The 27,395-nt window shown below is 43.5% G+C and overlaps 1 protein-coding gene across 1 annotated transcript in view; it reads left to right on the top strand.

Annotated features, from left to right (window-relative positions):
- LOC126281899 (semaphorin-2A-like) overlaps window positions 1–27,395 on the top strand; it is a 1,266,817-nt gene that overhangs the window by 1,195,691 nt on the left and 43,731 nt on the right. The window contains exons 11-12 of the mRNA XM_049981222.1: window positions 5,487–5,635; window positions 18,500–18,691. Of these exons, the coding sequence (XP_049837179.1) occupies window positions 5,487–5,635; window positions 18,500–18,691 (341 nt within the window). The remainder of the gene's footprint in view (window positions 1–5,486; window positions 5,636–18,499; window positions 18,692–27,395) is intronic.

Raw genomic sequence — 27,395 nt, 5'->3', positions numbered from 1 at the left:
TAAAGACTGGAAAGTAGCACAGGTCACACCAATATTCAAGAAAGGAAATAACTCACTGAATTACAGACTCATATCTCTAACCCCAATTTGCAGTAGGATTTTGGAACACATAATGTACTCGAACATTATGAATCACCTCGAAGAAAATGACTTACTGATACATGACCAACACGGATTCAGAAAATATCGTTCTTGTGCAACACAATTAGCTCTTTATTCCTGTGAAGTAATGAGTGCTGTCGACAAGGGATCTCAAATGGATTCCATATACCTAGATTTCCAGAAGGCTTTTGATACCGTCCCTCACAAGCGACTATTGATCAAATTGGGTGCACATGGAGTATCATCTCAATTGTGTGACTAGATTCGTGATTTCCTCTCAGAGAGATCACAGTTCGTAGTTGTTGTTGTTGTTGTCTTCAGTCCTGAGACTGGTTTGATGCAGCTCTCCATGCTACTCTATCCTGTGCAAGCTGCTTCATCTCCCAGTACCTACTGCAACCTACATCCTTCTGAATCTGCTTAGTGTACTCATCTCTCGGTCTCCCTCTACGATTTTTACCCTCCACGCTGCCCTCCAATGCTAAATTTGTGATCCCTTGATGCCTCAAAACATGTCCTACCAACCGATCCCTTCTTCTAGTCAAGTTGTGCCACAAACTTCTCTTCTCCCCAATCCTGTTCGATACCTCCTCATTAGTTACGTGATCTATCCACCTTATCTTCAGTATTCTTCTGTAGCACCACATTTCGAAAGCTTCTATTCTCTTCTTGTCCAAACTAGTTATCGTCCATGTTTCACTTCCATACATGGCTACACTCCAAACAAATACTTTCAGAAACGACTTCCTGATACATAAATCTATATTCGATGTTAACAAATTTCTCTTCTTGAGAAACGCTTTCCTTGCCATTGCCAGTCTACATTTTATATCCTCTCTACTTCGACCATCATCAGTTATTTTACTTCCTAAATAGCAAAACTCCTTTACTACTTTAAGTGTCTCATTTCCTAATCTAATTCCCTCAGCATCACCCGATTTAATTTGACTACATTCCATTATCCTCGTTTTGCTTTTGTTAATGTTCATCTTATATCCTCCTTTCAAGACACTGTCCATTCCGTTCAACTGCTCTTCCACGTCCTTTGCCGTCTCTGACAGAATTACAATGTCATCGGCGAACCTCAAAGTTTTTACTTCGTCTCCATGAATTTTAATACCTACTCCAAATTTTTCTTTTGTTTCCTTTACTGCTTGCTCAATATACAGATTGAATAACATCGGGGAGAGGCTACAACCCTGTCTCACTCCTTTCCCAACCACTGCTTCCCTTTCATGCCCCTCGACTCTTATGACTGCCATCTGGTTTCTGTACAAATTATAAATAGCCTTTCGCTCCCTGTATTTTACCCCTGCCACCTTTAGAATTTGAAAAAGAGTATTCCAGTCAACATTGTCAAAAGCTTTCTCTAAGTCTAGAAATGCTAGAAACGTAGGTTTGCCTTTTCTTAATCTTTCTTCTAAGATAAGTCGTAAGGTCAGTATTGCCTCACGTGTTCCAACATTTCGACGGAATCCAAACTGATCCTCCCCGAGGTCTGCATCTACCAGTTTTTCCATTCGTCTGTAAAGAATTCGCGTTAGTATTTTGCAGCCGTGGCTTATTAAACTGATAGTTCGGTAATTTTCACATCTGTCAGCACCTGCTTTCTTTGGGATTGGATTTATTATATTCTTCTTGACATCTGAGGGTATTTCGCCTGTCTCATACATCTTGCTCACCAGCTGGTAGAGTTTTGACAGGACTGGTTGTCCCAAGGCCGGCAGTAGTTCTAATGGAATGTTGTCTACTCCGGGGGCCTTGTTTCGACTCAGGTCTTTCAGTGCTCTGTCAAACTCTTCACGCAGTATCGTATCTCCCATTTCGTCTTCATCTACATCCTCTTCCATTTCCATAATATTGTCCTCAAGTACCTCGCCCTTGTATACACCTTCTATATACTCCTTCCACCTTTCTGCCTTCCCTTCTTTGCTTAGAACTGGGCTGCCATCTGAGCTCTTGATATTCATACACGTGGTTCTCTTCTCTCCAAAGGTCTCTTTAATTTTCCTGTAGGCAGTATCTATCTTACCCCTAGTGAGATAAGCCTCTACATCCTTACATTTGTCCTCTAGCCATCCCTGCTTAGCCGTTTTGCACTTTCTGTCGATCTCGTTTTTGAGACGTTTGTATTCCTTTTTGCCTGCTTCATTTACTGCGTTTTTATATTTTCTCCTTTCATCAATTAAATTCAACATTTCTTCTGTTACCCAAGGATTTCTAGCAGCCCTCGTCTTTTCACCTACTTTATCCTCTGCTGCCTTCACTACTACATCCCTCGGGGCTACCCATTCTTCTTCTACTGTATTTCTTTCCCCTATTCCTGTCAATTGTTCCCTTATGCTCTCCCTGAAACTCTGTACAACCTCTGGTTCTTTCAGTTTATCCACGTCCCATCTCCTTAATTTCCCACATTTTTGCAGTTTCTTCAGTTTTAATCTACAGGTCATAACCAATATATTGTGGTCAGAGTCCACATCTGCCCCTGGAAATGTCTTACAACTTGAAACCTGGTTCCTAAATCTCTGTCTTACCATTATATAATCTATCTGATACCTTTTAGTATCTCCAGGGATCTTCCACGTATACAACCTTCTTTCATGATTCTTAAACCAAGTGTTAGCTATGATTAAGTTGTGCTCTCTGCAAAATTCTACTAGGCGGCTTCCTCTTTCATTTCTTAGCCCCAATCCATATTCACCTACTATGTTTCCTTCTCTCCCTTTTCCTACACTCGAATTCCAGTCACCCATTACTATTAAATTTTCGTCTCCCTTCACTATCTGAATAATTTCTTTTATTTCATCGTACATTTCTTCAATTTCTTCATCATCTGCAGAGCTAGTTGGCATATAAACTTGTACTAGTGTAGTAGGTGTGGGCTTCGTATCTATCTTGGCCACAATAATGCGTTCACTATGCTGTTTGTAGTAGCTTACCCGCATTCCTATTTTCCTATTCATTATTAAACCTACTCCTGCATTATCCCTATTTGATTTTGTGTTTATAACCCTGTGTTCACCTGACCAGAAGTCTTGTTCCTCCTGCCACCGAACTTCACTAATTCCCACTATATCTAACTTTAACCAATCCATTTCCCTTTTTAAATTTTCTAACCTACCTGCCCGATTAAGGGATCTGACATTCCACGCTCCGATCCGTAGAACGCCAGTTTTCTTTCTCCTGATAACGACATCCTCCTGAGTAGTCCCCGCCCGGAGATCCGAATGGGGGACTATTTTACCTCCGGAATATTTTACCCAAGAGGATGCCATCATCATTTAATCATACAGTAAAGCTGCATGTCCTCGGGAAAAATTACGGCTGTAGTTTCCCCTTGCTTTCAGCCGTTCGCAGTACCAGCACAGCAAGGCCGTTTTGGTTAATGTTGCAAGGCCAGATCAGTCAATCATCCAGACTGTTGCCCCTGCAACTACTGAAAAGGCTGCTGCCCCTCTTCAGGAACCACACGTTTGTCTGGCCTCTCAACAGATACCCCTCCGTTGTGGTTGCACCTACGGTACGGCCATCTGTATCGCTGAGGCACGCAAGCCTCCCCATCAACGGCAAGGTCCATGGTTCATGGGGGGGGGGGGGGGGGGAGTTCGTAGTTATAGACGGTAAATCATCGAGTAGAACAGAAGTGATATCTGGCGTTCCCCAAGGTAGTGTCATAGGCCCTCTGGCCCTCTGCTGTTCCTGATTTACATAAATGATCTAGGTGACAATCTGAGAATCCACCATCGATTGTTTGCAGATAACGCTGTAATTTAACGTCTAGTAAAATCATCAGACGATCAATTCCAATTACAAAATGATCTAGAGAGAATTTCTGCATGGTGCGAAAAGTGGCACTAAAAAAGGAAAGTGCGAGGTCATGGACATGGGTACTTACAGAAATTTTGGGTATACGATAAATCGCACAACTCTAAGGGATATCAATTCGACTAAATACCTAGGAATTACAATTACGAACAACTTAAACTGGAAAGACTACATAGATATTATTATGGGGAAGGCGACTGTGATTTGTTGACAGAACACTCAGAAGACGCGACAAACCCATTAATGAGAGAGCCTACATTACACTTGTCCATCCTCTGCTGGAATATTGCTGTGCAGTGTGGGATCCTTACCAGGCAGGATTTACGGAGGACATCGATAAAGCACAACGGGGGGGGGGGGGGGGTGAGAGTGTGTGTCACTAATATGATAGGCGAGCTGGAGTGACAGTCACTGAAACAAAAGCGGTTTTCTTTGTGGCGATGTCTACTTACGAAATTTCAATCACCAACTTTCTATTCCGGTGCACAAAATATTTTACTGAAACCCACCTACGCAAGGAGAAATGATGATCATAATAAAATAAGAGAAATCAGAGCTCGAACGGAAAGATTTTCCCACGGGCCGTTGGAGAGTGGAATGGTAGAGAAGTAGTATGAAAATGGTTCGATGAAGCCTCTGCCAGGTACTTAAGTGTGAATTGCAGAGTAACCATGTAGATGTATTTGGCGCTGCCCAGCTGTATGCAGCTCCACACGTGTGTGCATTGACTGTTGGACAGTAGAGTAGTTGAGAGCCAAGATGAGCGTGAGTGCAGTCTGCTGAGGTGCAAGTGGTTGTTGTGTGTGGTTGCAGCACGAGTCACTGTTCGTGTCATCGCGTGGGAACGTGTGGGATGTGAGGTTGTGTGGCTGCACACGTGTGTATGGGTTGTTGCACAATAGTTTAGCCGAGCAGGAAGATGAGCGTGAGTGCAGTCTGCTGAGGTGCAAGTGGTTGTTGTGTGTGGTCGCAGCATGAGTCACTGTACGTGTCATCGCGTGGGCACGTGTGGGATGAGAGGTTGCGCGGCTGCACACGTGTGTGCATTGGTTGTTGACACTGTACGTGTCGTCGGACGGGCGCGTGCGGCAGGTGGCGCTGCCCGGCTGCGCGCGGCTGCACACGTGTGTGTATGGGTTGTTGCACAATAGTGTAGCCGAGTAGGAAGATGAGCGCTACTGCAGTCTGCTGAGGTGCTGGTTGCTGTGTGTGGTTGCAGCACGAGTCACTGTACGTGTCGTCGGACGGGCGCGTGCGGCAGGTGGCGCTGCCCGGCTGCGCGCAGCTGCACACGTGTGTGTATGGGTTGTTGCACAATAGTGTAGCCGAGTAGGAAGATGAGCGCTACTGCAGTCTGCTGAGGTGCTGGTTGCTGTGTGTGGTTGCAGCACGAGTCACTGTACGTGTCGTCGGACGGGCGCGTGCGGCAGGTGGCGCTGCCCGGCTGCGCGCGGCTGCACACGTGTGTGTATGGGTTGTTGCACAATAGTGTAGCCGAGTAGGAAGATGAGCGCTACTGCAGTCTGCTGAGGTGCTGGTTGCTGTGTGTGTGGTTGCAGCACGAGTCACTGTACGTGTCGTCGGACGGGCGCGTGCGGCAGGTGGCGCTGCCCGGCTGCGCGCTGCTGCACACGTGCGCGCAGTGCGTGCAGGACCCGTACTGCGGCTGGGACGCGCGGAGGGCGGTCTGCGCCGCCTACAGGCCGGGGTAAGTACTGCGGTACTGCCTACACTGGGCCGCCACGAGTACCACTGTCCGTTCAATAAATAATGCCCCACAATTTTTGTGTCTTAACCATTTGACTACCATCGGAATGTATGGCCTCACAACAGGTTGACAGATATACAGTGGGATTTCGCTGCCTGTTATATCTGAAATGCCTGTGCTAGCAGGACAGAGATGATTAGATTGTGGAAAGAGGCCAAAATGAGTTCCTGTCAATTACACTCTACATACAAACATTATTTATCAACACACAATATTACATCAAGGAAGGAAAACACTCAAATCGACATCCTTTGATTATCGTTAGATCTCAAGACGCAAGGCTTGAGCAAAATTGAAATACAAGGTTCTGCTGGAGGTTTCACCCAAGAATATTTTCTAAATCTCCAATCTAACCGGCTGAAGGCCTTAGCAATTTAATTATAATGAAGCGGGGCTGTAGGTCGCATATTAAGCAATAATAGGAGCTACAATCAAAAAGCAGAAGGCCTTATCTTAAAACATTTCATGCAAATTGGGCTGAAGGCCCCATTAAAAACCATAACAATCCTATACCTTAAGGAAAAGATAAGAAGATTAATTTCAGACATATTAAAACTCGGCTGAAGGCTGCTCACCAACAAATAATTTAACAGCTTAAGCCCTAGAAGAAGAAGGAAATCGGTCGCACCTGAGATGGTGCGACAGTGTGCTTATCGATACGCGTTGCTGCTGCCACTCACGGTTCAAAAATGGCTCTGAGCACTATGGGACTTAACTTCTGAGGTCATCAGTCCCCTAGAACTTAGAACTACTTAAACCTAACTAACCTAAGGACATCACATACACCCATGCCCGAGGCAGGATTGGACCCTGCGACCGTAGCGGTCTCGCGGTTCCAGACTGTAGCGCCTAGAACCACTCGGCCACCCCGGCCGGCGCCACTCACGAGCAAGTAAGGCAGGAAGTTAGTGGTGCCAGTAAATGGAATAAGAAAACGAGGCGGCACTACTGTAATAGAAGACGACAAACAAGTAATGAGATGAACACGAGCCATCCACGGCTCAATGTCTGTGTATCAGAGACCCACTGGTATAAAATGCTAACGGTTTACATAATTCTTAGAATTGCAAATTCCACCTGTATATTGTGCTTTTTCGTTAACCATCTGTTCTACACAGAGGTGACAAGAATCATGCGGTGCCTTCCCATATCGTGCCAGACCTCCTTCTATCCGGTTAGTGCAGCAGCTCAACGCGACATGGACTCAGCAAGATGTCTAAAGTCCTCGGAAAAAAAATTGAGCCATGCTGCCCCTTTTTTTTTTTATAGAGGGGGGGCGGTGGGTCATCAGTCTACTGGTTTGATGCGCCCCGCCACGAATTCCTCCCCTGTGCTAACCTCTTCATCTCAGAGTAGCACTTGCAACCTACGTCCTCAATTATTTGCTTGACGTATTCCAATCTCTGTCTTCCTCTACAGTTTTTGCCCTCTACAGCTCCCTCTAGTACCATGGAAGTCACTCCCTCATGTCTTAGCAGATGTCCTATCATCCTGTCCCTTCTCCTTATAAGTGTTTTCCACATATTCCTTTCCTCTCCGATTCTGCGTAGAACCTCCTCATTCCTTACCTTATCAGTCCACCTAATTTTCAACATTCGTCTATAGCACCACATCTCAATTGCTTCGATTCTCTTCTGTTCCGGTTTTCCCACAGTCCATGTTTCACTACCATACAATTCTGTACTCCAGACGTATATCCTCAGAAATTTCTTCCTCAAATTAAGGCCGGTATTTGATATTAGTAGACTTCTCTTGGCCAGGAATGCCTTTTTTGCCATAGCGAGTCTGCTTTTGATGTCCTCCTTGCTCCGTCCGTCATTGGTTATTTTACTGCCTATGTAGCAGAATTCCTTAACTTCATTGACTTCGTGACTATCAATCCTCATGTTAAGTTTCTCGCTGTTCTCATTTCTACTACTTCTCATTACCTACGCCTTTCACCGATTTACTCTCAAACCATACTGTGTACTCATTAGACTGTTCATTCCGTTCAGCAGCTCTTTTAGTTCTTCTTCACTTTCACACAGGATAGCAATGTCATCAGCGAATCGTACCATTGATATCCTTTCACCTTGTATTTTAATTCCATTCCTGAAGCTTTCTTTTATTTCCATCATTGCTTCTTCGATGTACAGAATGAAGAGTAGGGGCGAAAGGCTACAGCCTTGTCTTACACCCTTCTTAATACGAGCACCTCGCTCTTGATCGTAGGCTCTTATTATTCCCTCTTGGTTGTTGTACATATTGTATGTGACCCGTCTCTCCCTATAGCTTACCCCTACTTTTTTCAGAACCTCGAACAACTTGCACCATTTTATATTGTCGAACGCTTTTTCCAGATCGACAAATCCTACGAACGTGTCTTGATTTTTCTTCAGCCTTGCTTCCATTATTAGCCATAACGTCAGAATTGCCTCTCTCGTGCCTTTACTTTTCCTAAAGTCAAACTGATCGTCACCTAGCGAATACTCAATTTTCTTTTCCATTCTTCTGTATATCATTCTTGTAAGCAGCTTCGATGCATGAGCTGTTAAGCTGATTGTGCGATAATTCTCGCACTTGTCAGCTCTTGCCGTCTTCGGAATTGTGTGGATGATGCTTTTCCGAAAATCAGATGGTATGTCGCCAGACTCTTATATTCTACACACCAACGTGAATAGTCGTTTTGTTGCCACTTCCCCTAATGATTTTAGAAATTCTGATTGAATGTTATTTATCCCTTCTGCCTTATTTGACCGTAAGTCCTCCAAAGCTCTTTTAAATTCCGATTCTAATACTGGATCCCCTATCTCTTCTAAATCGACTCCTGTTTCTTCTTCTATCACATCAGACAAATCTCATAGAGGCTTTCAATGTATTCTTTCCTCCTATCTGCTCTCTCCTCTGCATTTAACAGTGGAATTCCCGTTGCACTCTTAATGTTACCACCGTTGCTTTTAATGTCACCAAAGGTTGTTTTGACTTTCCTGTATGCTGAGTCTGTCCTTCCGACAATCATATCTTTTTCGACGTCTTCACATTTTTCCTGCAGCCATTTCGTCTTAGCTTCCCTGCACTTCCTAAATATTTCATTCCTCAGCTACTTGTATTTCTGTATTCCTGATTTTCCCGCAACATGTTTGTACTTCCTCCTTTCATCAATCAACTGAAGTATTTCTTCTGTTACCCATGGTTTCTTCGCCGCTACCTTCTTTGTACCTATGTTTTCCTTCCCAACTTCTGTGATGGCCCTTTTTAGAGACGTCCATTCCTCTTCAACTGTGTTGCCTACTGTGCTATTCCTTATTGCTGTATCAATAGCGTTAGAGAACTTCAAACGTATCTCGTCATTCCTTAGAACTTCCGTATCCCACTTCTTTGCGTATTCATTCTTCATGACTAATGTCTTGAACTTCAGCCTACTCTTCATCACTACTATACAGAACTCAATTAGTCTTTCTCCTCTTTAATTCCTTGTCCCAAGCCCATAATCTCCTGTAACCTTTTCTTTTACTCCTTCCCCTACAACTGCATTCCAGTCGCCCATGACTATTAGATTTTCGTCCCCCTTTACATACTGTATTACCCTTTCAATATCCTCATACACTTTCTCTATCTGTTCATCTTCAGCTTGTGGCGTCGGCGTGTATACCTGAACTATCGTTGTCGGTGTTGGTCTGCTGTCGATTCTGATTAGAACAACCCGGTCACTGAACTGTTCACAGTAACACACCCTCTGCCCTACCTTCCTATTCATAACGAATAATACACCTGTTATACCATTTTCAGGTGCTGTTGATATCACCCGATACTCATCTGACCAGAAATCCTTGTCTTCCATCCACTTCACTGACCCCTGCTATATCTAGATTGAGCCTTTGCATTTCCCTTTTCAGATTTTTCTAGTTTCCTTACCACGTTCCAGCTTCTGACATTCCACGCCCCGACTCGTAGAACATTATCCTTTCGTTGATTATTCAATCTTTTTCTCATGGTAACCTCCCCCTTGGCAGTCCCCTCCCGGAGATCCGAATGGGGGACTATTCCGGAATCTTTCGCCATTGGAGAGATCATCATGACACTTCTTCAACTACAGGCCACATGTCCTGCGGATACACGTTACGTGCCTTTAATGCAGTGTTTTCCATTGCCTTCTGCATCCTCATGTCGTTGATCATTGCTGATTCTTCCACCTTTAGGGGCAATTTCCCACCCCTAGGACAAGAGAGTGCCCTGGACCTCTATCCGCTCCTCCGCCCTCTTTGACAAGGCCGTTGGCAAAATGAGGCTGACTTCATTTGCGGGAAGTCTTCGGCCGCCAATGCTGATTATTTATCAAAATTTAGGCAGTGGCGGGGATCGAACCCGGGACCGAAAACGATTTGTTTAGGAATCCAAGACGTTACCCCTAGACCACGGCAACTGTTCCTATATCCGTCCATAATTGCGAAACGGTTGCCAGTGCAGGAATTTGTCCACAAACTGACCTCTCGATTATGTCCCATAAATGCACGATGAGGTTCACGTATCTGGGATCATTCGCTCGATTTGTTCAGACAGCTCTTCAAACTCTCGCGGACAATTGTGGCGCTGTGACATGGTGTATTCTCTTCCATAAACGTTCCTTCGTTATTTGGGAACTTAAAGCCCATGAATTGCTGGAAATGGTGTCCAAGTAGGTCAACATAATGAGGCCCTAGTCCATTCCATGTAAACGCAGCCCACACCGTTACGGAGCCATCACCAGCTTGCACAGTCGATTGTTGACATGTTGGGTCCATGGGTCTGCGCCACACTCGAAACATACGTCAGTTCTTACCAACTGAAATCGGGACTCATCTGACGAGCCCACTGAACTCGGGACTCATCTGACGAGCCCACTGTCTTCCAGTCGTCTAGGATCCAACAGATACGGTCAAGAGCCCAGGAGAGTTCCTGAAGACGACGTGGTGTTAGAAAAGGCACTCACGTTGGTGGACTGCTTCCATAGCCCATTAAGCCAGATTTCACCACATTGTCCTAATTGATATGTTCGCCTTGCGTCCCGCATTGGTTGCTACTGTTATTTCACGCAATGGTTGTCTGTTAGCACTGACAACTCTACACAAACATCGCTGCTCTCATTCGTTAAGTGAAGGCTGCTGGTCACAGCGTTGTCCTTGGCGAGAGGTAATGACCTGAAATTTGAGATTCTCGGCACACCTTAGACACTATGCATCTCTGAATGTTGAATCCTCTAACAATTTCCGAAATGGAATGTCCCATACATATAGCTCTATCATTCCGCGTTCAAAATCTGTGCAGCCACAATCACGTCGGAAACCTTTTCACATGAGTCTTCTGGGTACAAATAACATCTCCGCCAATTCACTGCCCTTTTATACCTTGTGTACGCGACACTACCACGATCTGTATATATGCATATCGCCACACCATGAATTGTTACATCTCAGTGAAATGCTCCAAATATTTTCTTTCTTAACCTTTTGACTATCGTCGGGACGTATGTGTCCCACGACAGAGTGTCGAAGAACCATTGCAATTTAATTGCCTGCTGTTGCTATGAATCAGTGGACAACTTCTAAAGGGAAAGTTGGTAATGGTGTACAGAACTCTTACAGCTGCAGATTACACATGTAGGTTGTGCTTTTTTCAAGTTTAGTTGTTAACCACCTGTTCTATATTGCTGCGTAGAAATAGTTCGTGCCTGCCGATAGGCAACACAATGAACAGATTCATAATGCTGGATGTTGTTGCATCATCCCACACAACTCGTGTCATTGAACTCCGCACCCGCGTTACCGTGTGTTGCGTCACACAGGGCGCCCACATTGAGCACCTGCAGCGTGAGTTATGAACTTGAAGAGATGCTCTGTCCACTGATAGGGGTGCCAGTAGTTTCTGCGCTGGCGTCTTCTCGAACTCTGGAGGCACTTACGAATAACCCTGTGTGTCCCAGCACTTCCCATATGGGAAAATGAAACAGAGGGAAATCGTTGTTAATGCTTCTGACGACGCCAGTAATTAAAATGACCATACATTAATTTATTTCACTCAAAAAAAGAAGTATAGTCAAAGACTTAAGTGCTAGAATTTGCTGACAATACCATTTAAAATTTCTTCTACGCGTATTCTTTTTTTTCATAGCATGCACTAAGAGTATTTCTGTGCCTTACTGCCAGCATTGTATATGGGCAACTTTTACCTGTTGGTAGAATCTCTTGACTGAGACCAGAGGCCATGTTTTCATGGCATGAATCAAGCACTCGTGATATCAATGTGCGTCCCACGTAAATAATCTGAAATGGTACAAACAGTTGGAAGTAAAAGGACGTCATATCTTCACTGGATCAGGCAATGTAATGATGTTCAATCCAATTTAGTGTTTATGGGTTCCAAGATTTGAGTGTGGGGCAGGAATCTTTTTGGATTCGGAACACGTCGGAAATCATTCGTGAATTTGTTCAGTCTTCACATTGCCTCTGGATTGGTTGATCATTTTTTCAACACATCCACGAAAATATCTTCAGTAACTCAGACAAATGCCATAGTGACTCTGCCAGCAGTAGGAGATGCCTTGAATTTCCTCTAATTTGGTAAATGCGGGTGTTGCCACTACAGTGTTTAACTTTTTGTTACTAGTTCAAATCTCTGAACCCACGTTTAGTAGCCTGTAACAATGCATGGCAGACACGCATCTACATTGTCCACTACCGCTTCAGCAGCTCATATGAAATTGCGTTTTTTAGAAGCTTCTAGTGTATTGAGAACATTCGTGGAATCCATCTTGAGCACAGTCGAAGAGTCTCTTGCACATACACTTCCCATACTCGCCGATAGCCGTAGAGCGATATTTCGAGTTTTCTTGGCCCGGTCTGCTCTACTAATTATCAGTGAGCGATTCGTCGTATCAGGAACAGTGGATGCGACAGGACGTTCCGAACGTAGCAGATGATTGAACTCCGTTTGCCGGCCATAGTGGCCGACCGGTTCGAGGCGCTACAGTCTGAAATCGCGCGAACGCTACGGTCGCAGGTTCGAATCCTGCCTCGGGAATGGATGTGTGTGAAGTATTTACGTTAGTTAGGTTTAAGTAGTTCTAAGTTCTAGGGGACTGATGACCTCAGAATTTAAGTCCCATACTGCTCAGAGTCACTTGAACCATTTTTTTAACTCTGCACTTCCCAGCGCTCTAACACTCTTCACGTATCGTGCAACTGCGTCATTACCGTGTACTACATACAAACGTTTTTAGGAGTTCAGGACAGTTTCCTTTTTGAGAAGCAGGAATTCAATTACAGCACATTCTTGTACTTAGCCCCTTGTGTATACTGTAGTAGTAACCACAATATTTAAGTACCTGGGAGTGAGTATGCTTCAGTGGGCTCGAGTTTTTACCTGAGTGACGATTAGAACGTGCTCTGCGAATAGACAACTTGCTCGTGAAACCTTGAAGGGTTGCGCAGGGTATGTGGCAGTCGGAAATATGGTTATGGTTTACTGTAATGTCACAGCGCGATTCCGATAGCGGCCACGGGAGGCCAAGAGCAATAATATCTGTTTGGATAGTACTTTGATGTTGTACTGCGGCTCTGCCATCTGTCGGATTATTCGACACTTCGTCTCGCTAGACGATGATCTATACATTTCAGTGATTCTTTGTAACATTGTGACATTGTGGCTACCGTGTAGCTGTGGCAAGATAGAAAAGAGAAAAGCCTCTGAAGTTCTCAAGATTTTTTAACTTACGAAAACGGTCCGTAATCTTCACCCAGCCTTCCCCTTTCGGTACGTACAATACGTGATCAAAAGTATCCCCACATCTGGCTCAAAATGACTTACAAGCTAGGGGCGCTCTCCATTGGCAATGCTGGAATTCAGTGTGGTGTTGGTCCACCCTTAGTGTAGCAGCCGTACGTTCACTCCGGTGCTGGAAGGTTTCTTGGGGAATGGCATCCTATTCTTCACGGAGTGCTGCACTGAGGAGAGGTATCGATGTCGGTCGGTGAGGCCTGGCACGAAGTCGGCGTTCCAAAACATCCCATTCAGATCAGGGCTCTGCGCATGTCAGTCCATTACAGGGATGCTATAATCGTGTAACCACACCGCCACACGCCGTGCATGATGAACAGGTGCCCGATCGTGTTGAAAGATGCAATCGCTATCCCCGATTTGCTCTTCAACAGTGAGAAGCAAGAAGGTGCTTGAAACATCAATGTAGGCATGTGCTGTGGTAGTGCCACGCAAAATAACAAAGGGTGCGTGCCCCCTCCATGGAAAACACCACCACACACGCTGGCTGATGATGTTCACGCGGCATTCGCCATACTCGCTCCCTGCCATCGGATCGCCACATTGTGTACCGTGTTTCGTCACTCCACACAACGTTTTTCCACTGTTCAATCATCCAACGTTTACGCTCCTTACACGAAAGGAGGCGTCGTTTGACATTTACCGGCGTGATTTCTGGCTTATGAGCAGCCGCTCCACCATGAAATCCAAGTTTTCTCACCTCACTCCTAACTGTCACAGTACTTGCAGTGGATCATGATTCACTTTGGAATTCCTGTGTGACGGGCTGCCTATTCCTCATTAGCACTTCAACTGTCCGCAACCTGTACGCTTTTGTGCTGTACGTGTCCCTTCACGTTTCCGCTTCACTATCACATCGGAAACAGTGTACCTAGATATGTTTAGGAAGGAGTGTGGAAATTTCGCGTACAGACGTATGAGACGAGTGACATCCAATCACATGACCATGTTCGATGTCCGTGAGTTTCATCTCATTCTGCTCCCCCAAGATCTGTAACTACTACTGAGGTTGCTGATATGGAGTACCTGGTAGTAGGTGTCAGCTCAGTGCACCTAATATGAAAAACTGTGTTTTTGAGGGTGTGCGGATACTCTGCAGAGGCGAACCAGCAACTGGAAGTGTCCAGTTTGCATATGAGGTAAGTTGAGAGTTCAGATCACCTCCCAGTCTCCAGTCTCTTGTTTCACGATACAGACACAGTGGAGACCACGAGGCCTGACCGGTGTGCTTACAAGAACCCAAGGCATGGGCAATGTTTCGAATAGTCGTCGTCGGCTTCTCTTGTAAGTGACGGAGAGTGTCCACAGTAGACAATGAGGCGCGTCCGTGCAGTGCCACAGTCAGTACTCGTAGTTGCGAACACACCAGCTTCACGCCGGCGAAAATGAAATGCGATGTCATAATTGCAACATGGACTGACGACAGCGCCGTCTTCTCAGTTTGCGTGTGTAGCGCGAAACAAGGGATTTGAAAGTGCTCCGATCATCAACATTCTTTTATTACCTAATGCCAAAACATATAGAAGCCTGTAATAGAACTTTGAAATAACCTGAGTCTTAATGGCTGTACAAAAATGGGGCATTATTTATTTACTGTACGTCGTGCACCCACTTACTAGTAACTGGTGTACTTTCCACAGCACGTATCATATCAAAAAGTGAATCAGTCGTTTGAACGATAGAGGTTGTTGTTACTGCTTTTGTTGCTGCGTTGACTCCTAAGAATGGTTTGATGCAGCACTCCACACTATTTTATTCTTTACAAGCCTCTTCGTCTCTGCATATCTGTTGCAGCCGACATAGAGTTCAGCAGGCTCACTCTACTCAACGCTTTGCCTCCTACAATTTTTACCTCTGTTTCCTTCCATTACGAAATAGCCTACTCCTTGATGCTTCAGGGATTGTCCTAGAATCTGATTCCTTCCTTTAGTCAAGTTGTACCAGGAATTGATTTTTAATCAATTTGATTCAGTTTGGCTTCGTTAGTTATTCGATGTACCGTCGTAACCCTGGGTTAGACTTGGTCATATGACGTACATATGCGCATACCGTGTATAATAGGACTAGCTGGCCAATAGGCTATACCAACCGGTACTTCCCTAGGCGACGTGACAGACACTCGTGGGCGAGAATGCCCTATGTTCACAACTGGAACAGCCTGCTGTTGGTACTAAAGAACTGATACCGCGCGGTAACGAGGCTATCTGCAGGTGACGTACGTGATTGTGAAGTGCAGCAAACTGGGTCGACGTAGAGAGTGACAGAATGTGAGAAGCGGGGCTATCGTGTTTTAGAGTGCCCATGGCCACACCATCATTGAATTTGCCTAATTATTGGGTGGATCAATACGAACTACCGTGGTCTACAAGGAATTGTGTACCAGCCGCTGCCGTGTGATATGCTGTAAGGCCAGTGGTCGTAGGAAAGTCCCAGCCAATAGGAAACAGAGGCGAATGTCACGCATTAGCAGTGACAATCGCTTCCAAACCCGACAAAAGTTATGCTGATAGTGAATGCAGATGGAACTCAACAGGCGATTGTGAAAGGTACAGCGTGCAAAGGGCGTTAGGAGTCCTGTACAAAGCAAAAGGCCGTTTCTCATCCTGGCTTGTAAGGCTGCACGCCTTCAGTGGGAAAAACAGTCAAGAAACAGGATATTCCAGACATCTATCATAAGGATGCAATTTCTGCACTAAAGCTTCCAAAAATACCCCACAGCGCAGAGGTCAGATACTTAGCAACTTGTCGGTGCAATCTTCGTCAGAATGTCTTTTCTCGTCATCTGTATCGAGGTTACGTAGCCACCTGTGTGAAAGAAACTAAGCACGTTTAAATACCAGTAGTCAAATAGCAAGTCCACCATAACTACAAACGAATTTAAAACCTATAAAATAACCCTGGACTTGGGAAGACCCTTTCAATCTGTAAAAGACTGTCAGCTCCCAAGGAAAACTCCTGTACCATATCACAGACTGGCTTTACTGTGTGGAATACATTTTGCGAGTGGATGATAAAATCAGAACGACACCTCAGAAAAACTAGTGTTCTGTTACCGTCCGATGCGGCTTGTTTCTTCTGTAATCTGAAGTGACTGTACTTGTTGACCGTTACTGTGATGTACTGATGTATGCACTTGTTTCCTGCTTTCGTGATGTGTTTTTGTGGTATTTTATTGGGTACCATGCTTTCTGCGTTGTTGTCTTGGTCATCAACCTTAAGGTTGCTTTGATCCTCTCCGTTCCCGCCATTGCTCCTGCCATGCTCTCCATTTTAGCATCACTGCTGCAGCTAACATTATGAACGATGTGGCTTACGTACTCGCAACTAGACTGTCATCTTCCCTTCCACTACCGGTTCAACAATAGTTTTTAACAACGACTCATGGAGTCTACCACAATTTTCCTCATAGTGCACAGTACTATTTCTCCAAGCTGGCAGAGATAGTTACCGTATGTGTGATTTATAGTGTTGCCAGATTTCCAATCTTTAACATCAATTTACTGTCGACAATATGTGGAGAACGAAATTTTGTAACAGATTTTTTTGTATTGCTAGTATATGATGGATCGATCTGCGAAGTCCGAGCGCTCATTTTTCTTCACCTAGAAGTAGTACTGTGAAGGTGGTGCAGTGGAATGTGTTCTGGGTTAGCATGTAGGAGACCGAGGATTCGATTCTGGATCGAGGTGTATTTGTTTTTCTTCGCTAAATGTAGTCTGCGTGGTACGGTATCTGGCGTCTTAATCGTCATAAAGCAATTACAGTGGGTCTCCAACAAAACATTTACTCTTACGTACTACGAACACAGAAATGGAAGTACTGTCGTTTTCATTCGTCAGCTTTCAAAGAAGTCTTCTGCACGTCATGGACGCGAATAGTACATAGGAATTCCAGCACAACCTGAAAACTATTGCTTATAACTCACAAAATATCGGTGAAATCCAGTGTTCTACACGCCACTGAACAGATAAATTTTTTGGGTTTCCAGACTTATAAGTTATACCATCTATACAGAGAAGAAGAGACACTAAGCAGAGGGTGTTCAGCCCATCTGCAGGCCGGGGTGGCGGAGCGGTTCTAGGCGCTGCAGTCTGGAACCACGCCACCGCTTTGGTCGTAGGTTCGAATCCTGCCTTGGGAATGGGTGTGTGTGATGTCCTTAGATTAGTTAGGTTTAAGTAGTTCTAAGTTCTAGGGGACTGATGACCTCTGAAGTTAACTCCCACAATGCTCAGAGCCATTTTAACCATTTTCAGCCCATCTCACATCCGCCTATGTAATAAACTGAATTGAAACCTGCGACCGGCTGTGAGTTGGCTGTATAAGTCAGTGGGTTAAATTGCTCACCCGTGCACCCCAGCAGTTGCTTAGAAAGAATTAACCTAAGACTGAACCTCATGTAAATAGATTGCAACGAGACCGTTTGCCACTGCACAGGAGTTTATGTAATAAGTAAAAATTGTAATTATTTACTTTTAATATTATCACTATTATTAATATATTATTATCATGAATGTATTATTATATTATTGTTGTTGTTGTTGTTTTCGTTTTTGTTGGGCGTACAAGCATCTCTCAGTATTTTACGAATTGTGTGGAATTTTCAAGGAGTTACGTTTGTTAAAAAAGATCATAATCACTTTGATGATGGAGGCTTGCTGTATTAGTGAATTATGGTGGCGATATCTGATTAGCTGTTGCAAAAATCCGTTTGTTGACTTCCATATAGTCTATATTTGAAGAAAGTGTTATTTATATCGCTTACTGTTACTCTATCAATAATAGTAAATATGAGACTCCTTTCAGTAAAAATGGCTGGGAAATTATCCCGAATAACATCCGGCTGACTATGCGAAGTGGAAATGTAGTATTTCCTTAACTTTGAGGAAACAGGGCTTGGGGGGAATGTACGGCTGTATTAGTCTGCAGTAGTTCCTCCCGTCGCCCCCTTGCCGTACTGCATGACGTGCCCTGGAGGTGTGACGGCAGCCGGGTCCGGTGCGCGTGTTGCAGACTGCTGCAGGCGGCGTCCGCCGCCAGCGCCCCTGAGTGCGAGCAGCCGTCGGCGCGGCGCGTGTCGGCCCGCTGGGGGCAGAGCGTGCTGCTCGCCTGCTTCCCCCACCTGCCGCCGCAGCTGCGGGGGCGGCACCTGCGCTGGCTGCACCGGCCGGCCGTGGGCGGACAGCCCACGCAGCTGCACCACAGGCGAGTCTCAGGCTGCAGTTGTGCTACGCGGGTTGCGTTCACAGAAGTTGCGGGAGAGTGTCGGACGAATGCGAATACGAGAAGCATATACGTAACAATCATGGAACATCTTTAAGTGCTGAATGCTGTCTGTAAATGAAACCTCGGCCAGCTTTACCTTTCTTTACAGACTTTATGTTTCTCAGTCTACGAGCTCTCTAAATGAGACTTTGATGTGCACAACACTTCGAAAGTTACAGTAGTGGCCATTCAAATTTCTACACCACGAAGATGGCGTGCTACGGTCGCGAAATTTTACCGATAGTGAGAAGATGCTGTAATATGCAAATGATTAACTTTTCAGAGCATTCACACAAGGTTGGCGCCAGTGGCGACACCTACAACCTGCTGGCATGAGGAAAGTTTCCAACCGATTTCTCATACACAAACAGCAGGTGACCTTAGTTGCTTGATGAAACGTTGTTGTGATACCTCGTGTAAGGAGGAGAAATGCATGCCATCACATTTCCGACTTTGATAAGGTCGGATTGTAGCCTATCGCGATTGTGGTTTATCGTATCGCGACATTGCTACTCGCATTGCTCGAGATCCAATAACTGCTAGCAGAATATGGAATCGGTGGATTCAGGAGGGTAATACGGAACGCCTTACTGCATCCCAACGTCCTCGTATCACTAGCAGTCGAATGACAGGCATCTTATACGCATGGCTGTAACGGATCGTGCAGCAACGTCTCGATCCCTGAGTCAACATATGGGGACGTTTGAAGACAACAAGCATCTACACGAACAGTTCGACGACGTTTGCAGCGGCATGGACTATCAGCTGGGAGACCATGGCTGCGGTTACGCTTGACTCTGAATCACAGACAGGAGCGCCTGCGATGGTGTACTCAAAGACGAACCTGGGTGCACGAATAGCTAAACGTCATTTTTTCGGGTGAATCCGGGTTGTGTTTAAAAATCATGATGGTCGTATCTGTGTTTGGCGACATCGCGGTGAACGCACATTGGAAGCGTGTTTTCGTCATCGCATACTAGCGTATCACCCGGCGTGATGGTATGGAGTGCCATTGGTTACATGTCTCGGTCACCTCTTGTTCGCACTAACATCACATTGAACAGTGGACGTTACATTTCAGAAGTGTTATGACCCGTGGCTCTACCCTTCATTCGATCCCTGCGAAACCCTATATTTCAGCAGGATAATGCACGACCGCATGTTGCAGGTCCTGTACGGGTTTCCTGGACACAGAAAATCCTCGACTGCTGCCCTGGCCAGTACATTCACCAGATCTCTCACCACTTGGAAACGTCTGGTCAATGGGGGCCGAGCAACTGGCTCGTCACGATTCGCCAGTCACTACTCTTGATTAACTGTGGAATCGTGCTGAAGTTGCAAGGGCAGTTGTACCTGTACACGCCATCCAAACTCTGTTTGACTCAATACCCAGGCGTATCAAGGCTGTAATTACGGCAGGAGGTGGTTGTAATAGGCACTGATTTCTCAGGATCTGTGCACCGAAATTGTTTGAAAATGTAATCACATATCAGATCTAGTGCAATATATTTGTCCAATGAATACCCGTTTATCATCTGCATTTCTTCTTGGTGTAGCAATTTTAACGGCCAGCAGTTTAGTTCGAATTTTTGCAGCACAGCTGCTGTGCAACTTTGTTGTATTGAGAGGGGGTTGTGGTTTCCTCCTCTCCCTGCGTGTGTAGCGAGCAACTTTTGGCATTTGGTATTTGATTCGACGAGTGAGTGATATTAATACTAAACAAAGAAATCTTGGTGTTGGATAATAACAATATTTTGAAAATGATAGATTCCTACTCACCATATAACGGACATACTGAGTCGCAAATAGGCACAAGAAAAAGACTGTAAAACAAGTAACTTTCGGCCAAAAATGCCTTCATCGAAATGAGACAACACATACAAACACAATCAAATGCAACTCACATACACATGACCACGATCACTGGCTCACGAGGCCAGACTGCGAGCAGAGGAGCGTGATCGGAGAAGCAGTCTGAGTACGGGCGTTGAGGAAGAGGCTGTGGTGGGGAAAGGGAGTGATAGCAGGGTAGAGGTGTAGGATGGCAGAGTGCTGCTTTTGAGAGCACACAGGAACGAGTTGGAGAGAGGGTGGGGAAGTTATATGCAATCACGAAATTAGACAGAAGGCAGAGGGGGGAGGGGAGGCATTGGAAAAGTGGAGAAATAAAGATTGTGGGTGCATTGATGTAGAACAGGGCTGTGTGGAGCTGGAATGAGAGGGAAAGGGATAGGTGGTACCAGCGGTCATGCGTCATGCCAAAGTCTTGGGTATAGCATAATTGAGAACAGATTTCTGGTAATAATGCCTCAAGCAAATGGCGGATAAATTCTGGTCTTAATTAGACTTTTAATTAGCGCAACAGTATCGATGCTGTGACCAACTCTCCCCAAGGCACCGTCTCTCGTGAGGTTATTGATGCATGGACTCATCTGTAATCGAATGACAATGCAAAATTTTAGATATAGGGTTTCGTCATACTACAGTTTTTATATCAGTATTGCATATCGCAGGCTTATGTACGAACAAAGGTCATGCATGTTGGGAAGAACATGCTACCGACTAGAATTGACAAGAACCACCATCTAAGCTCAATTCATTATTTCCATAGTTTACACACTTCTAGAACAATATATTCAGTGCATGATTTATTGGTACCCAGCGGGAATTTTTTTCGTTAACATTACAGTTCAATTTTAACTAGCCTCACATACTATGGTCTCGTAAAATCAAAGCCTACGCTACGCAAGTGCGGATTGGTTTGTGACGTCCTCTGAACGACACGTTCTCTGTTGATCTGCAAACTGAAACACATGCCCTCTCAGCGTTCATTCTCATGCACTGAAACAATCTCATTGTATTTCACTGCCTAACAAGATATCTACATTTCAGCTTCTTGCATGTCAATAGAAATTAGTCTGAAAGTATTTCATTTACTACTATGGCTCTCACCAATATATTTAATTATATATCTACACTCTTTCCCCTCAATTAATTTTAATCTCAATGCACATGTCACTTGCCTACCTGTATAGCGATCATTGCAACTTATTTTCTTTGTGAACACCGTTATGTACCACGATCAGACTTGCGCAGTCCGGAACCGTGCGACTGCTGCGGTCGCAGGTTCGAATCCTGCCTCGGACATGGATGTGTGTGATGTCTTTAGGTTAGCTAGGTTTAAGTAGTTCTAAGTTCTAGGGGACTGATGACCACAGCAGTTGAGTCCCATAGTGCTCAGAGCCATTTGAACCATTAGAGCCATTTTTCCCGACAAAAGTAATTTTAGTCTCCAGAGCTAACAACTGCATATCTCAGGACAACGCAGCTCTCGTGGAGCCAATTGACAAATGGCTAATGTACTCACTCTTGTTTTCCTCACGAAGTACAAAATCAAAATCTTCATACCATATTACTAGATTAAGCATGCGCGTTTTCCTAGTGAAGCAGTTAGCAAGGTTATTTCTCGTGCCGAAGGCAAAGCCCATTCTTAATCTGAATGTATATATATTAAAAATAATTTCTTGAACTAATTATGAAAAATGAATTTCACACGCAAATATAGATAGCACACAGACAATCCTAAAATTAAGAATGGTTCAAGCACTTCTGGTCTGCTTTCTCTATACAGCTCACTGTGAAAAAGCCTTGAGGAAATGCTTGGCCAAATCGCAAATCATCACGCGAGTTTCTTCAATAACTTCAGCTCAGAAACTAACACACAATAATATTTCAACTTAAACATCTAACACACGCAGTTACATTATATCTGATTATGTCCAACAGAAAATGACCGCTCGTCTGAAACAAGAATCTTACCATTGCTCGATTTACCTGCCTAAACACACTCCAAAATTCTGAAAATTTGCCCCCATAAATTCGTCATAGTTGTTATTCCGAGAAAACAAATTGTAACTAGTAGCTTAAGTAATTCACATTCATACCAGTCTGTATAAAAACATAGGGAACACACAACATAGTTAACTGCTCACATCAGAAACCAGGCCCACAAGGGAGGCCTCTATGTGGTCAGTGGTGGAAGCATCCTCTTGCTACATTGGCCAACAATAGTCCCCTCTCTCCACTACCTTGGAATAGCTGCACTTTTTGGTTTATTTTATACGAGCAAGACACTGCTCAAAGATTACCAGTGACTACACTTGCGCTATCTATAGGCTGCGTACCTGTCTCTATGCAGACGTCCAACACACACACACACACACACACACACACACACACACACACACACACACACACACACACACACACACCATCCAATCATAAATAAAACATAAGATATTACAAATGACGACATAAGAGTCAACAGGGGTAGGATATGCATTTTCAGATCAAAGAATCCACATCGTCGTTCTTTTCTACTTTGACCATAGGTAATCAAGTAGTAAATAAATATGCCAATATGCCAAAATCGTGTTCTGACAGGAACAACGATGCTAATGAATATGTGAGAGGTGAAACTGTTCAGCAGACTGGAAGTCTATACTGTTTTTGCATATTTTTTCATTGTTTTGGAAGGTGATCAAGAACGTACTGAAGATACAATATGTTTTAAATCATCGCGTGTATAGCACTTAACCACTTTCTTACGCTTTCTGTTAACCCATAATCCCCATCACATGTTAAAAAATTATACCGAGACACCAGTGCTGGCCACGGTGGCCGAGCGGTTCTAGGCGCTTCAGTCCGGAACCGCGCGACCGCTACGGTCGCAGGTTCGAATCCTGCCTCGGGCATGGATGTGTGTGATCACCTTAGGTTAGTTAGGTTTAAGTAGTTCCAATTGTAGGAACCTTAGTATTGTATAATTACAACACTTGCTTAGCGGCGACTTTCCTTAGGATTTGCATGTGTACAGTTGCTCGTCCTTCGACTTATAGCACTGGGATCAAACCCATCAAAATCTGCGTTGTTCTGTTGAATCTGATCGGTAGAACTACTGAACTAATGTTGTACATAGAGCGTGCGACAAAGTCGTAAAGTATAGGGTATCGACATCTCTAATTAACTTAAAAATGCATACGCACATTCTTTTAGATACAAATAAACTGCAATGTATATAATAATACTACGCACATTACCATTTCACGTTATTCACTTAATTAGATGATGTAGCCTTGTTCCCTAGTCAGATAAACAACTGCTGGTCAGAAAACAATAATATCCATCTCAGTCCTTCCTGATAATGGCAGAATTATTTTCTCTGAACTTATAGTATTTTCTACAGATTTAACTCGTGATATTTTTCGTCTAATCTTCACGAAAGTACGACATGTATAGGAATGATTAGGGTATTTTTGTTCCTCCATAGGGAAAATATCTTTATAACAAAGCATAAGTATCAAGAACAATAAGGCAATGCGGGAACATGCTGTTAACTGTAATAGTAGAAGATTATGCACACTTGTATTTAGTTGTTGTAACTATCTGTTGATTATAAGACACGCTGAGACTGGTAAAGAGCATCTGCTAACTGCCATTTACATAGGATTTGTGATCATGGTCTTTTAGTATGGTATGGTCGAATTGAAGTAGCACCAATAAAACAAATAAAATGATTTTTTTTTAAATGGTGCTTCGGACATTTAGAATGTTAGGTGTTCAGTTGACATCAGGCCGGGTTCATGACGTATTTGAGTGCCACCTAGGGAGACATGCTGTTGACTGTAATAGTAGAAGATTATGCACACTTGTATTTAGTTGCTGTAACTATCTGTTGATTATAAGACAGGCTGAGACTGGTAAAGAGCATCTGCTAACTGCCATTTACATAGGATTTGTGATCATGGTCTTTTAGTATGGTATGGTCGAATTGAAGTAGCACCAATAAAACAAATAAAATGATTTTTTTTTAAATGGTGCTTCGGACATTTAGAATGTTAGGTGTTCAGTTGACATCAGGCCGGGTACATGACGTATTTGAGTGCCACCTAGGGAGACATGCTGTTGACTGTAATAGTAGAAGATTATGCACACTTGTATTTAGTTGCTGTAACTATCTGTTGATTATAAGACACGCTGAGACTGGTAAAGAGCATCTGCTAACTGCCATTTACATAGGATTTGTGATCATGGTCTTTTAGTATGGTATGGTCGAATTGAAGTAGCACCAATAAAACAAATAAAATGATTTTTTTTTTAATGGTGCTTCGGACATTTAGAATGTTAGGTGTTCAGTTGACATCAGGCCGGGTGCATGAAGTATTTGAGTGCCACCTAGGGAGACGTCGCAGTGTAAGCAGTGTTTAAACATGCATCCAGAGTGGAGACGCCCGTCAATATATCGCACCGCCTTCACGATTTTTCTGCTGAATGGAAATCGGTTTCCGATACAAGAGGTGCGGCAAAGTTGAGCCGATATGCCGATAGATTACGGCCGAGTCAGCACTAAAGCGGCGTGGAGGATGCTTGCGCGAGCGAGATGCCTGCCGCCTCGTCAGATACTTGCAACACCCCCACACTGGGTCACTGAGCGCCGTAGGCCTGTTCTGGCAGGCTGCTCCGAAAAAGCTTCCAATCGCGTACTCGCGGCACTGTCTACTGAGCAGGTGGCCGACTTCACAAGTTGAAAGTACAGGAAATGATGCGGTGCTTCAATCCGTTCATTGACGATCTATCAAAAACTATCTGTTGATTATTACCGCCCCTAATGGATAACATATTCATTGTGCTGTTCTGGACGGGAAAAGCACACCACAGAACTCCTGAATCGTCAAAACAAATCTTTATTTGCAATGCGAATTGTGTCAGACATAGGGGATGTAAAAATGAATAATCTGGCATACTATGCTTACTTTCATTCCATAATGTCATATGGGATTATTTTTTGGGCTAATTCATCAAGCCAAGTAAAAAGTTTCCAGGCACAAAAACGTGCAGTAAGTGTTATATGTGGTGTGAACTCAAGAACATCGTGCAGAAGCCTGTTTAGGGAACTAGGGATACTAACTATTGCTTCCCAATATATTTATTCTTTAATGAAATTTGTCATTAAAACATATCACTTTTTCAAACCAACAGCTCAATTCATGGAATCAATACTAGAAATAAGAATAATCTTCACAAGGATTTAAAGTCACTTGGCCTTGTACAAAAACGTGTGCATTATTCAGGAAAACACATTTTCAATAACTTGCCAGCAACCATAAAAAGGTTAACAACCAATGAAATTCAGTTTAAGAGAAACCTAAAGGATTTATTGGTGGCCAACTCCTTCTACTCCATTGATGAATTTTTCAGTGGAACCAAGCGATTTGTGTGTGTGTGTATATACATAAGTACAATATAACTTCTACTCAATTTCAGTGCAGTAATGTGTTCATTGTAAATAAGTATTATAGTTGTTGTATTCCGCGTTTATTACCTTATAAATAAATAAAAACAGCATTTTTATTTTAAATTCAGTGCATTAGTATTTGTAAAATGATTCTTTCATATAATGTTCATTAAAAAAATTAAAAAATAACGATCATCCCACTTGGGACCTGTGGAATGGTACATTAGCTTATTTGTTTGGGCAGTAAATATTTGTCGTGTATTTTCGTTTTTATGACATGTTCTACATCCTGGAGGAGCTCCTCACTACGGATCGATTGGAATGAAAGTAAATCTAATCTAATCTAATCTGTGAAGTCTGACGGAAGGAAGGCAGCAGCTAATGAGAGACCTAAGGAATTTGTTTCTGTCACTCAGTATAATCTACAGTTAAAAAACATGCAGTCTATCACTTATCGTATCACAGAAATATTTTTTTTTTTTGAATTAATGCCTTTTACTGGAAGGAAAATAAGAATGATTTTCTGGAAAATCTTTAACAACTGTGGATGTTCATACGTTCTTAGTGTCAATGCACTTCTTTCATCTGTTACCGTTCTTTTTTATTGGCGTATTTTGCTCTTCGCAGCTCAGTTTTTTTAATTCTTTTGTAACGTTTCTGAAGTAGTATCGTAAGGAATCCGTACTATCAAGCTACCTTTCAGCACAGATGACGATGATGATAATGATAATGATAATAATAATAATAATAACCCTTTAGATTACATAACATCAACACGTACGAAGAAAGTAAACTGGAAAAAGAAAACACTACATGGCAAGCACCTGTATCATCTAACACAGCCACACATAGATCAAGACGCATCCAACACATGGCTAAGGAAACGCAATATATATAGTGCGCCGGAAGGATTCATGATTGCAATACAGGATCAAACAACAAACACCAGATATTACAGCAAGCATATTATTAAAGATCCCAATACCACAACAGGTAAATGCAGACTTTCGAAACAACAAATAGAAACAGTAGATCACATCACAAGCGGATGTAGAATACTAGCAAATACAGAATACCCCAGAAGACATGACAATGTAGCAAAAATAATACATCAACAACTTGTCATACTACATAAACTAATAAAACAACACGTTCCCACATACAAGAATGCACCACAAAATGTACTGGAGAATGATGAATACAAATACTGGAACAGGACCACTATAACACATAAAACAACACCACATAACAAACCTGACATCATACTCGCCAATAAAAAGATGAAATTAACACAACTAATCGAAATATCGATACCCAATACAACAAATATACAGAAGAAAACAGGAGAAA

This window comes from Schistocerca gregaria, chromosome 7 (genome assembly GCF_023897955.1).
Source record: "Schistocerca gregaria isolate iqSchGreg1 chromosome 7, iqSchGreg1.2, whole genome shotgun sequence".
Taxonomy (NCBI): Eukaryota; Metazoa; Arthropoda; class Insecta; order Orthoptera; family Acrididae; genus Schistocerca; species Schistocerca gregaria.
The sequence above is the reverse complement of the archived record's forward strand: the minus strand, read 5'-3'. Positions and strand labels throughout refer to the sequence as shown.